The 13,200-nt window shown below is 42.5% G+C and overlaps 1 protein-coding gene across 2 annotated transcripts in view; it reads left to right on the top strand.

The window, feature by feature from the left end:
* LOC117873463 (ethanolaminephosphotransferase 1-like) overlaps positions 1 to 13,200 on the top strand; it is an 82,903-nt gene that overhangs the window by 54,050 nt on the left and 15,653 nt on the right. For both annotated transcript variants that reach the window (XM_034762888.1, XM_034762889.1), the window contains one exon: positions 13,050 to 13,098. In XM_034762888.1, the coding sequence (XP_034618779.1) occupies positions 13,050 to 13,098 (49 nt within the window). The remainder of the gene's footprint in view (positions 1 to 13,049; positions 13,099 to 13,200) is intronic.

Below are 13,200 nucleotides of genomic sequence, written 5' to 3'. Positions count from 1 at the left end.
CATTGACTTCCCTAGAAGCTGTACAAATGTGTTTGAGGAGATAATTTAATTGTGCCTATTAAATTCACACACACTCTCCCTCTCCCACCCCCACTTACAAACCATTAAAAGCTACTATCTTCAGCTTCAATTATACCTTCCAGGAATTCACAGATTATAAAGAAGTAAAGCTGTTCGAGTGACCCTGATTATAGGCATAATTTTTAGAAGGAATGTATACAAGGATGTGTTTTTGTTTCCTTTCTTGCTTTATCTTCAATGTAAAATCTTATGACGGCAGCCAGAATTGTATAATCCTTTGTATTTCAGGTCCACAATATGCTCATTTTGACAGGGCCGGCTTTAGGCAGATTTCCCTGAATCGGGCTCCGCACCTAAGAGGGCCCCACGCCTAAGAGGGCCTCGCGTCCAGCCAGAGCACGGCAAGCCCACGGCCCTGCTCCCCCGGCCAGAGTGCCGGACGGAGCGCTGCAAGCCCGTGGCCCCGCTTCTCCCGCCGGAGTGTAGCAATCCCCGCGGCCCCGCTACCCCGACCGGAACCCAGCAATCCCGCGGCCTGCTTCCCCAGCAGAGCGCGGCAAGCCCCACAGCCCCGCTCCCCTGGCGGGAGAGCCGACTCAAGTGCTGCAAGTCCCGTGGCCCCACTTCCCCGTCCACAGCGCGACAAGCCCCGCTGCCCCCTTCCCGTAGCCAGAGAGTGAGCAGACAGCTCTAAGCATGCGGCCCTGCTCCCTGGACCAGAGCGCGGCAATCCGAAGTGCCACCGAAGACTCGGAGCGCCGCCCGGTGAGTGCAAGCAGGGCCGGCGCTTCCACTAGGTGACCCTAGGCAGTCGCCTAGGGCAGTAGGATTTGGGGGGGCGGCATTTTGCCATCCTCGGCGGAAATTTGGCGGTGGGGGGTCCTTCTGCTCTGGGTCTTTGGCGGAAATTCGGCGGCGGGTCCTTAACTCGCTCCGGGACCCTCTGCCCAAGTGCCCCAAAGACGCGGAGCGGAAGGACCCCCGCCGCCGAATGCTCAGAAGAGGAGCGCTGCCGCCCACGGCCGCAAAAACCCTGGCGCCGCTCCTGAGTACAAGCCCCACAAATCAGACCCCGCATTTGCTAAAGCCGGCCCTGCATTTTGAGCTCTTTGGAGAAAAAAGTGCGAAATAGACCATGCCACAGTAATATCCCATGAATTTGTCAACTCATTTTATGTGGGAATGCGCTTAAAATGCCATCTGGTGGCTGGAAGTGGGAAAATAGGGAGCTATCGAATGATTTGTGCACAAGTCAGAGCATCATAGGCACTCTGAGAAGATCGATGCCTGCTTGTCTAGAAGTTGGCTATGTGATGGTGTGATATGCAATCCTGAACTAGTCCATTGCGTGCAGTCTTCCTTTACCAAGCACCTATCTTCCTTTGTGCCTGTCTTTAAGGCACGTGTCAACAGTTTAAGGAGAAAAGTAATGACCTTCCTTGGGCTTGACAAGCCATGGATGAAGCTTTAGTTCACACTGTTCAACATATTAAGAAGATTTGTGGAAGGGAGGCTTGTTAAAGCTTTAAACTCCCCGGAAGCAAGCAGCTTCTCTTCACTCGCACTCAACCAAAAACCACCTCAAAGCAAAGCTTAATAATATCACTTAAGAGTTACTAGACTCTGTTTATATATTGCGTGCTAGTCAGGCAAGGGTGATGTGGATGGATTCTTGAAGCAAGAGAACTGAATGTTCTTTCCATCATTGTCTTGGGTAGTTTACACATATCTAAGAACCCAGAGAGGCCTTTCAAATGTCATCTGTCACAGAGTAGTTACAATGCCCTTAGTTGGACAGATTTCATGGCTGGCATATATATATGACTTTTTAACTATGAGAAAACCCCCAAACGAACTATATTAATTGGCTCAGTTATTACTGTTTTCACAGCCCCTTGTAACTTTATTGAAATAGGTCTTCACGTTTGTTTTTAGGGACTCTTCCTTTACATTCACAAAACAAGAGAGGGCAGATGAGAGAGTCCTTGGAATTGACGTTGGGCTAGAAAGCATTTAATCAGTGTCACAAGTTTGAATCTGGGTTCAGTAATAGAGACCAGAAGTGGTTATCATTTGATAGCTGTTCATCAGCTTATGTGCAATGAGTAGGTTCAGTTCAGTTTGTAATGGTAGTCTGAGATCCATAGCATCATATCCATTTTGCTCTGTGCCAGGATTCCTAAAAATAGTGACAGTCTCAGACACACTAAGGGCTGAACAGACAGAGAGACTAACCTACCTTCTCACTGGGAGGTTGTTTCACCAGATTAGTTGATAGTGTGGGGAAGCCTGAACTGCAGGTGCATTTTATGGAACTGGTTTCATGTATATATATAAAATCAGAGAATCCACTCTCTTGCAATTCAGTGCCTTTCATGAGCACTTATAAATAGAAAAACAGAGTAATACAACAGGACATTGACACTTTATGAGTTTGTTTCCAAGGCCCCCAATTAAATCGTAATGGGGCATCACTTAACCATTTGGTGGCTTTTATTAATCACTGTTGGCACTTTAACAATGAGCCTGTATCTGCTTGATCAATACTTGGCAAAGTATTTGAATGCAGTTTCATTCTCTTCCCACCCCACTCCCACCCCCAATACAGAAGCACAGCTGCTGGGCTGTCAAGTTTTTGGACAATCAACTTAGAAGAGCAAGAGTAGGGTTTGTAAATGTCGCTAATGGATTTTCAACAATTGGAGTCCCTCAGTCAGAAACTAATGGTGAACTTCACTCTTAACACATTCTCAATAGATGATGTAGTTTTACTGAGTGAGGCACATGTACTCTCATTACCAGGATTGAGTGTGCAAAAACAACAGTAAAACAGAGTGTTAGATCTGCAGGGCTAGGACACAGTCTTCCTTACTTTCCTGTGAATCACCTTGCATGCTGTGAGTGCATCTAGGAAGTCCAGGGTCAGATACACTGGACAGAAATCTCACTGGAGTCCCAGGTTAAGCAGAGAAACCACTCCAGAGTATTTTACAGTATTTCTTCTGCCACCAGGTGAACACACCCACAAAATTTTCATGAGCCCTGGCCATATTTTCATCATGAAGCTCAAATCCTTAAGCCCCAAAACAAACTCTCAGATACACACCAAACAAAATAAACAGGGCAGCTCTTCAGTCTACAGAGCTCCCTGTCCTGATATCTAGACAACAAACGCCTTTTCTATCGTACTATGAGAGAAGCCCAGTCCCTTTTAGAAGTTCAGACACTAAGTAGACTCAGCTGTACCTAATTACCTCAACTCAGCAAGGCCCTGAAAGCCCTGTGAGGATTAACCACAATTGCCCCTCAACACTCTCTGGCTCAGTAGGATCTCCCATAGGGTCACACTGGGACAGGGTGTGTCATAACTGGTCCAGACCCCCCAAATAAACAATGCATACTACTATAGGGCAGATATTGATATGAACATTTTTAGAAAAACATGTCTTTTCACACAATTATTTCCCAAGTGAATTTGGTACCTTAAATGAATCCAAAAAGCTGCCATAAATTTTTTGCTCACTTGCAAGCAAAAAAATTACTTTTGACTGCACGGAAAGAAATGCTTTCCTTTCCCCACACCCCACAATATTAATCAAAATCAGAGGTTAGAAAATTGTTCTTGTGCTTGAGTGCCATTAGAACTTACAGTGGGTTCATTGTATTTCATCGGTGCAGCTCTAAGTGCACAATAGGAAGGCTGTTCTATAATCCAAGCATCGTTTCATGTTTAAAATCTTTGAGATTGGTCAGTAAGGATGGGATCCACAAATTGATTTAGGCATCTAATCCCAGCTTGTTTGGCTCTACTGCGATCCACAAAACTCCCACTGAACACTGTGGGCACCTAAACCCATTCAGTGCCTAAGTTTTTTAGAGTAAAAGTTCCCTCAGAATCTAAGTTTCTGTCTCTGAGCATGTGCACTGCTGATTCCCTTTAGGCATCTGGACATCTATGTCCCACCTAAGCCCCAAAGCAATTTGAGAACCAGGGGAGGATAGCCATTCAGCCACTTAAGTTGTGTGTGGGGCCTGATCCGGAAGGAGTCCTCAGAGGCTGCCTTTTGGATCAAATCCCATTCTAAATCCAGCTGGAGGCGGAAGTGCCTACCTTATAACTTTTAGCCCAGGGGCTAGAGCACTCACCTGGATTGTTGGAGACCCAGGTTCAATTTCCCCCTCTCTGCCAGAGAAGGGAGAAATGGGGTCTTCCATCTCTCAGGAGCAGGGCTGGCTCCAGCTTTTTTGCCGCCCCAAGTGGCGAAGCAAGAGAAAAAAAAGAAAAAAAAAAAAAGCTAAAGCTGCGATCGGCGGCACTTCGGCGGCAGCTCTACCACACCACTTCATTCTTCGGCGGCAATTCGGTGGCGGGTCCTTCGCTCTGAGGGGGACAGAGGGATCCACTGCCGAATTGCCGCTGAAGACCCGGACGTGCCGCCCCTTTCCATTGGCCACCCCAAACACCTGCTTCCTTCGCTGGTGCCTGGAGCTGGCCCTGCTCAGGAGTGTTCACCAACCACTGATATTCTTATGAGGGGATGCCCTCAGTTTCTCCTGCTGAAGCAGTTGTCTGTGGATAAATAATGAAAAAGTGACTGCAGCAAGGGGACTGGACCCAGGGTCTCCCACCTCCTAGGTGGGTGCCCTAACTAGTGGCCTACAGGGTTATTCCCATGCACTTACTCCCTCTTTCTGGCCCAATGACTATTTAAGTATTTATCCATAGTGGAAGTAATAGGCCTAGAGAGAGGAAGAGTGTGAATGAGGCTGTAATCCAATGATTAGGGCCCACACCTGGAAGGTGAGACACCTCGGGGCAATCCTCCTGCTTCAAACTCTCTTATTTATCCACCATGGAACAGCTTCAATAGGAGAGACTGAGGGAGCCCTCTTCAGAATGTCCCATAGCTCAGTAGCCAGTAGAACTCTCTGGAGGATGTAGGAAACCCCTGTTCAAATCCTCCCTCCTCTTGCTCCTGGCAGAGAGAGGAGAATTGAACCTGACTCTCATATCCCCGGCAAGTGTTCTAACCATTGGGCTAAAAGTTATAAGGTGGACAAGGCAGGTGCCAAACTCATTCTCACAAGAAATCCGTTAGGCGCCATTTGGCAGTAGGTTCCTGTTCATGGATCGCTAAGCAAAGCTAGGCGCCTTTCTTCAGCCAGAGCTTACGTGCCCACCTCCAAGAGAGGGGCAGGGCTTAGGACACATCCCTCTCATCAGCATCTCCCATTAACTAGCTTAGGTGGCTCCCCGGCTAGTGTGCTGGCTTTTGTGGATTGCATTCTTAGGTGCCTATCCCTCCCCATTCACTGTATAGAGAACTTAGGTGCGTAATTTGGCTTTGTGGATCGCAGTGTTGTTCCCATAGTTCCTAGACGCCTAAAAGTAAGGTGCCATGATGCTCAGCATTGCAACACCTAAGTCCTGTTGTGAAACCCACCCTAACTGCCTGATCTTGTGCTCACTGAAGTCAATGGCAAAGCATCCATTGGCTTCAACAATGCGGGACCAAGCCCCAGCTGAAAAATGAGAAGTAAAAGCTGGCTGAGGTCTGGGCCATGCACTCTCTCCTATAAGTGGGGTTCATGTTTGTAGAAAATAATTGTGTTAATTTTTTCTGTGGTGTGTTACACTGGAATTTACATTGATTTTGCAAAAACAAGTTTCCATTTTTGGAGATGCTCTCAACCATTGGTGTATGTTGGTTTTATAATAAATACATAAACAATAATAATTAATAAATCAGAATGACCCCAAAGCATGACATTTAAACCTTACCAAACAGGAGCTGACATATGGGATCAGCCCAGGAGAATGATTAAACCTGAAAAATCTAAAAAGTGTAAATTGAAACATTAAATTTTTGGTTTTAAAAACAGAAAGACAATAGAAAAGGAAATTAGGTATGAAACTAAAGTGTAAAGGTTAATTTTGCTTTGAAATTTCCTGTCTTTACTTCCCCCCACCATGACATTTTCCCCGCAAAAAAATCATTTTCATTGAAACCCCATTTGTCAGCAGGAAAATCCTTTTGTCAAAAAATGTGCATCCTACTTAACTCTTGAACTCAATGTTGTCTTGTGGCAATGAGTTCCACAGATTAGTTTCAAATTATGTAAAACATAATTCCGCTCATTAGTTTTAAATTTGGTGCCTTTCTACTTTAACAGTTCTGTTGTTTCTGTATTACTGACTGTATAACGGTACAGCTTGCAGGTCCCAGTGAATATCAGAGTCCTTTTGTACAAGGTACTGTACAACAGAAAGTAAGAAGAGACTCTGCTCTGAAATCAGTAGGTGCTATAACTGCTTTGCATCTGAAAATCAGGCCACTTTTGTTTAACAAGGAGACTAATTTTTAGGCGCTTTGATTTGAAAATGTTGGCTTTAGTGTCCTACTCAAGGTCACAGAGTCATAAGCAGAAGCAGGAATTAAACCAAGCAATCTCAGCTCTCAGGGCCTTGTGCTGATCAGTAGGGGTGCACAGGTTAGCATTAGAATTTGTCCACGATCCAGGACATCAGTAGCAAAATAGACTATTTAAATATCAATGTTGCAAAAGTGAGAATGGCAATAACATAATACCGTGGAAAACAATTTTATTTAGAGTTTCAAATTTCCCTTGGTTTAGAAAAGATTGTTTTCTCTTTATCAACTTTAAAGTACAAGTAAATGACTTATTTTTCAAAGGCCTTTTCTGAGTGTAGTCTGTATAGAGCTTTCATTCCCCATAGTCTAACCCACTTAAATGTTCTGCATCATAGCGAACATTCAGATTTCTTTTGGCCAGAGAGAACTGGATGTGCCTCCTTACAGGGTCCACTGATTCTCCACTTGGTTCAGCTAGAGGGATTGCTGTAGAATGGGCAATGTGTTCTCTCTGCCACTGCCTCTAGAATGCTCCCAGCTTTCATCCGCTTCAGGAGTGATAACTCAGATCTCTTGCATAGTCAAAGTAAATGCATTTCAAATGATAACTGAGGGAGGAGAGAGATTGCTTTTTTATTTGCATATACTGCTAATATACATTTCCCGTACATATTGGTAACTCATTTCATAATGATTTCCTGTACTTTCTATTGCAAAGCAGCCAATCATTCTGAATAGTCATTAGGTAATGTTAAGAGATATACTTTCAAACCTGTACAGTTTACTTAGACTTTGGCTCAATTAGGATTTAAAGGTGTGTTCTTAGCATGTGCTAGCTAATATATTCACCAGCTTACTACATATGAAAGTATTGTTATGATGCAGGCTGGGTTAAACCCTATCGAAGCTGATGTGCATGCTAGCCACAATTCATTCAGGATAAATGTAACAAACAGGTAAGGTCCTTTTTGGAGAAATAGGAACAACTGCCCAAAACACAGGCTACATGCTCGGCTGGACAGAAGCTGAGCTATGTGTGTTTAGAGAGTTTCTCTGGGGGCTCAGGGGCAAATACAGGGGGGCAGGGTAATGTTTGGTAGAGCTGTGCATGAGGAGACACACCAGAGAAGCAGCCAGCAAGAGAAACACTAGTAACATGGCTCCGAGAGAAATGCAAGAGGGAGAGCTTTTGGGGTAGAGTGCTAACTGAAAAGAGGCTTGGAATTGTTAGCAAAGAAATTCCTGCCTGTTTGATTCCTACTGTGTTCAGGGAAACAGGATTTTGTGAACATTGTTTGTAAATAAAGAGGATTGCCTCAAAGAAATACAAGTCTCCATCATCAACTTCTCCTCCTAACTCAAACAACCCAGAAGATCATGAACATTGGCTAACGACTGGTTCAAAAGGGATAGCAATGTATACTCTACTATATAGAGCTATCTTATGATAGATTTCTACAATGGGTTAGCATGTAGCCTCACCATGACAATGCCTTAGGTGGCAAATATGGTTGCAAACTCACTGTGAATCCAAAACACATGCATGCAAATGTTAGAGTCTTTGTGCGTGCAGATAGCATGCATGCTTTGCACAACTATCCTGTCTCCATGTAAAAGCAGATGTCTTGTATGTGCAAATTCATGCTATAGTGGTTTGCTTGAATATGTATTTGTTTGCTTAAATTGCTTAAAGTTGCATATTTCAGACATGTTAAGTTTGTAAATTCTAAAATTTTCTTCTCAGTTGATGCTTTTCAGTTCATAAGTGGTGCAAACGTTTACATTTTAAATAATAAAATACTGATTGTGTAGTCAGCAAGCCGTTCATTATGTAATAATCTGTTTGCCCTGCCACTCAGTGGAATTAGAAATTAAATGAAAATAAAAAAGTTCCTTTCTCCAGAAATGCATAACAGTGAGAATCAGTCCTGTTCTATAAACAGCCACTTCTCCAGCTACCAGTGCCTCTGAATGTTAAAAGTTTAACAAAGGCGTATTAAACATTCAATGCAGTGAATTTTTTTCCCAACAGTCTAGCTGCTCTAAAATGTGGAATATAGGGTGGGGAGGGGTTTTCTAGGCTCTGAGATGCCAAACATTGCTAAATAATTTTTCCAGGTGTTAGGTGTAAATGAATCATCTTTAAAGTTGACTCTTCAGCAGTCATTGAATATAGGGTTATCAATCGAGAGATTGAAAGGGACAGTAGTGTGGTGATGAGATGGGCCAGTTATGGCTCATCTACACTGCAAACAAACAAACAAACCCTGTGGCAGTGAGTCTCAGAGCCTGGGGCAACTGACTGGGACTCATGCTACCGGGCTGGAAATAGCGGCGTAGACATTCCTATGCGGGCTGGAGCCTGCACTCTGAGAACCTCTTCCCTTGCTGGGTTTCAGAGCCCAGGCTCCAGCCCAAATGGGAACATCTACATTGCTATTTTTAGCCCAATAGCACAAGCCCCTCAAGCCTGAGTCAGTTGACCTGTGCTCTGAGACTCGCTTCTGTGTTTTGTTTCATTTTCTGCAGTATAGATGTAACCTTAGGATCACTGTCATTTGAGCCACTGAGAATTGGTTTCTATAATATTAGTGAAGCAGGTTGAAATGCTACTAAACTGCCAAGCATTTAAGGGCTCAGTTCAGTCAAAATTAACTCTTAGGCTTTGTCTACACTGGCAACTGAACAACAAAAGTTTTGTCCTTCAGAGGTGTTAAAAAAACACTCACACTCCGAAAGACAAAAGTTTTGTTGATGAAAAGCGCCCGTGTGAACAGCGCTTTGTCGGCAGGAGTGCTCTCCTGCCGACAAAGCTACAGCTGCTCGTTGGGGGTGGAAGTTTTTTGTCGGTGGGAGAGCTCTCTCCTGCCAACAAACAGCGGCTACACTGGGCACCTTTTAGCGGCATGGCTGTAGAGGCACAGCTGTGTCACTAAAAGATGCGTAGTATAGACAAAGCCTTAGCTTCTGCATTATGCAAAGGATTGCCCAGCCCTATTCCCTGTCTCCCTTCTCTTCCCCCCCACGCCACTGCCAAAATGGGGGAAGTTTCCCTTTTCAGATGGAAAGTGTTTGGAAACCAAAATTTATCTGAAAGAATGACATTGGTTTGAAGTACAACAGTGGCTTAAAAATGACAGCAACAGTGTAGAGTGGCAGGTCTCATTGCTGAACCTGTTCTCACAATCTGGAGGAGATTGGTGACCTTCTGGGCAAGGCCTAAGGCTCTTTAAACAAGAGTGACTTAATTACCATTCGACAAAAGCGAGAGGCTTATACACGGCACAAAATGGGTCAGTGATTTTATTAAGTCATCCTTTAAGATGACAGATATTTGTTTTTAATTTTCCATAAGGTGTACATATGCTATGGCAACATCTGCTGGTAGAAATATTCACACAAGTAACTAACACTTTGTTGTGTTAGGATAAGGATTGGATTCAAAAGCCCTAAACAAGAGTTTGAGGTGTCAGAATTGCTACTGGAGCTGCCTCTTTGATAACGGAAAACTTAGATCTCAAAAATAGCTTTGGAAATTCAAAAGGTGTCTTTGTTCCTAATGTGCCTTTGTCCTTTAGTATTTCCTGACATGACCAAAATGATTACTGATACAAATGCATTTTAACTGCCTATTTTATGTGTCTAAAAGAGAGTTGGATGATCGTGTCGCTAAAGCACAGGATTGGGACTTGGGGGTTCTATTCCCATCTTGCCACTGGATTTCCCTATCTTACTCTGTGTCACCTGTCTGTGACACAATTTCCCCACTATAAAATAGGGATAATTTCTCACAGTGGTGTTTTGAGATGGAGCTCAGAAACAGAGTGGGTTGAGAAGTGGTAAGGATTTTTTGTGTAAACAAAAAGCTTGACCGGTTCTGTTCACAGGTTGTATAATGTTTTTAGAGCCTCAGAATGAAGGCGTTGTAGAAATGCACAGCATTCATATTCACACTCAGATTTTGCATTACTTCATGTTCTGATTTTTTGTAGTTAGATTTTTTTTAAAAACTGAATGATTTCTATTGAGAGAATGTCTCCTAATGTCCCAAGTTTGAGATTTCAATCACCACAGGTAATTAATTGATTGAATGTGTGATTTTAGGGAATTTCAAAAATCAAGACCCAAAAATCACCACTTGGCCAGGAGTCAGGATGGCTCAGTGGCTGACCGATTATGATTGGATTGGATTCTCACTCCAGGCCTTCTGTTCCCTGAATCAGCAGGGACTGAGAATGATGCAGGAGCAGCTATTCAGTTACTGGGCAGAAGGGATTTCTTAACGCTAATTAAAAAACAGTCTTGATGAGTTCCAACGACAACCCCTAACCAGGCCTCCTCTGCTAAAAAGACAGCGGAGACAATGTGCTGAAGAAATTGGGTGACTTCATAAAAACGACCCCCTCCCCAGTACACTCAAACCCCCAGCCTCATAAAAGATTACATTGGGTAAAAGTTTATTTGGGTGAAGAGTATAAAGCAGTGATTGGTGTATCTTTCCTCTCTTGGAGATGGAATTTTAGCTAGCAAGATTATCATTTGTGGTCAGTGTGTTATTTCTAACTAAAATGACACTTCATAAAAATAACAAATTGCTGGGAACTAATGGTCTCTGAATTCTATTTCTAGTGCTGGTCTCTATTTCTGTTCTTCTTGGTTGCTTTTCTTCTAACAAATCAAACTTCAGGATTGAAGCAGGAAATTTAGATTTAACCTCAAGAGTTGGTGTTTTGTCTCATGTCTGCTCTAATGTGGTGCAGATGGTAGGACTGCTGTACGTAACTCAAGGTTTTATTGACCCAGCCCTCCATGCTTAATAGAAAACATAGCTATCCGCAATGCACGCTAAGCAGACAATTCTGAGAGCAGGAAGCTTGAGAATGTATATAAATATATTTACAAAATATTTGGGATGTTTCTTCAAAGTGCAAGTCCTCTTTTTGATAGAGAGGACGGATGTTTTTTGTAAGGGTAGGGAAGGAGAGGCAGATGAGGGCTAACCCCCCCAAAAACCCACCACCCCCAAAAAATTACAATCTGAACTGTTCTTTTCTTTTTTCTGCTTTTAGAAGTTGGTTGAAGTTTGGTATTTATTAAAGAACATATAAGCTATATTGACTAGTCTCCATGCAGCTAGTGCAATATTCCTAAATACAACTTTATCCTGACTCCAGTGTCCCTACTATTCTAGTTTTCCTTTATTGAGTTGCCAATCGTCCCAAATTGTGCCAAAGACTTTGGTAGTTCTACAATGGGGACAAATGACTGACTGGTGAAAGCCAAAATCTCGTGAGGAGACAAGAAACCCTCCTGTGTTATGTTAACCCCAATATATACTACAAATAGAGGATCCTGCATCCTGAATTTCCTTGTTTTTACAAAAATTGTTACAAAATGCTAATATTGTGAAACCAGTTGAGTACTTTTTTATAATTAAGATTTTAGGAAGTTTAAACTTACAAACTCAAAATTTACATCACCAGAGGGTGCAATTCTACCTCGTAACAAACTATTAGTCTTTCACAATTTTAAAACACAGACATTATGACAATTATCCAGCCATATAATAATGAAACTGAGGCAGAGCCATCCTATGGGGACTTCAAGCAACAAATAAACCAGCTGGAAAACACTTGATAGGTAGTCAGAAAGGAAAATACTACATAGGCAAACACAAAGGAAAAAAGGTATGCCACCGAAGATCACAGGAGTACCGCATATATCCACTGCCCATCATGCTGACCAGTATTGTCTGTTTCCTTGTACACCCTGATCTGTCTATTTCCATCTGTTGTCTCATACTTAGGTTGTAAACTTTTTGCACAGGGACAATCTTTTTGTTCTGTGTTTGTACAACACCTAGCACCGTGGGGTACTGATCAATGGCTAGGGCTCCTAGTTGCTATGATAATACAAATAAACACAGATAGCTGCTGGCAAGTTTATACAAGGGAATCCCCATTCCTTTGCCAGTTACCTTAGACTCAAAGAAGAAGAAAAGGTTTTTTTTAAAAGCCACTGCTGTGTTTTTAAAGTGAATATGAAAATAACAATCAGTCAAATGATTTTCACAGTAGTGAAAATAAATCATTGTAACAACGGAATATAAAATTATATTATAAATAGAATCTTTGTATATTAAATTGCCAACCTACCGTTTGCCTAATAAGAACATTGCTGTATAAATAATTTGACTTCCGTGTTTGTGGTTAATTATCTATTTCAGCTGCAAGTTCTTTGTGGTAGATCTGTCTCTTATGTGAATGTACAGTGCCTAGCAAAATGGGGACTTGATTGCAGTTGGAGCCAATAGGTGCTACCATAGTACAAATAATTACTGAACTGTAATGCAATCTTTTAGTAACACCATTACAACACACTACTCAGAATGTCTCTTAAAAGCTTCTACTGCTTGTCTTACAAAATGCAGGACTCTATATGGTTACCATTTGCAGCAGCATCACTTAATAAAAATATATGGGCCAATAGTGATAATTATACAGCTGCAATCAGCCTTTGACCTCAGTTTACACACCCAGCAGAGAATTCTCTCATAACAAGGCAGAATAGTTCAGTTATCACGTCAGTAAAGATTTGATGCCATCAATGCAGCATGTCCATAAAACATCATATATGAATCTTGTTTCTTTCCAGGTTGCAGTATATTTCTTTCACTTCCACAGACGCTGTACAACATTCATAAGTAAGTGCATTAACATAAGTGTCATACCATCCTACTTAAATCATTGCATTTTATGCTTTCCTCACAAGAGAAATAAATGTAACATTTGAAAAAGCTATGTTC

Source organism: Trachemys scripta, chromosome 2 (assembly GCF_013100865.1).
Source record: "Trachemys scripta elegans isolate TJP31775 chromosome 2, CAS_Tse_1.0, whole genome shotgun sequence".
Classification (NCBI taxonomy): domain Eukaryota; kingdom Metazoa; phylum Chordata; order Testudines; family Emydidae; genus Trachemys; species Trachemys scripta.
Note: the sequence above shows the minus strand (reverse complement) of the source record. Positions and strands in the feature narration are given on the sequence as shown.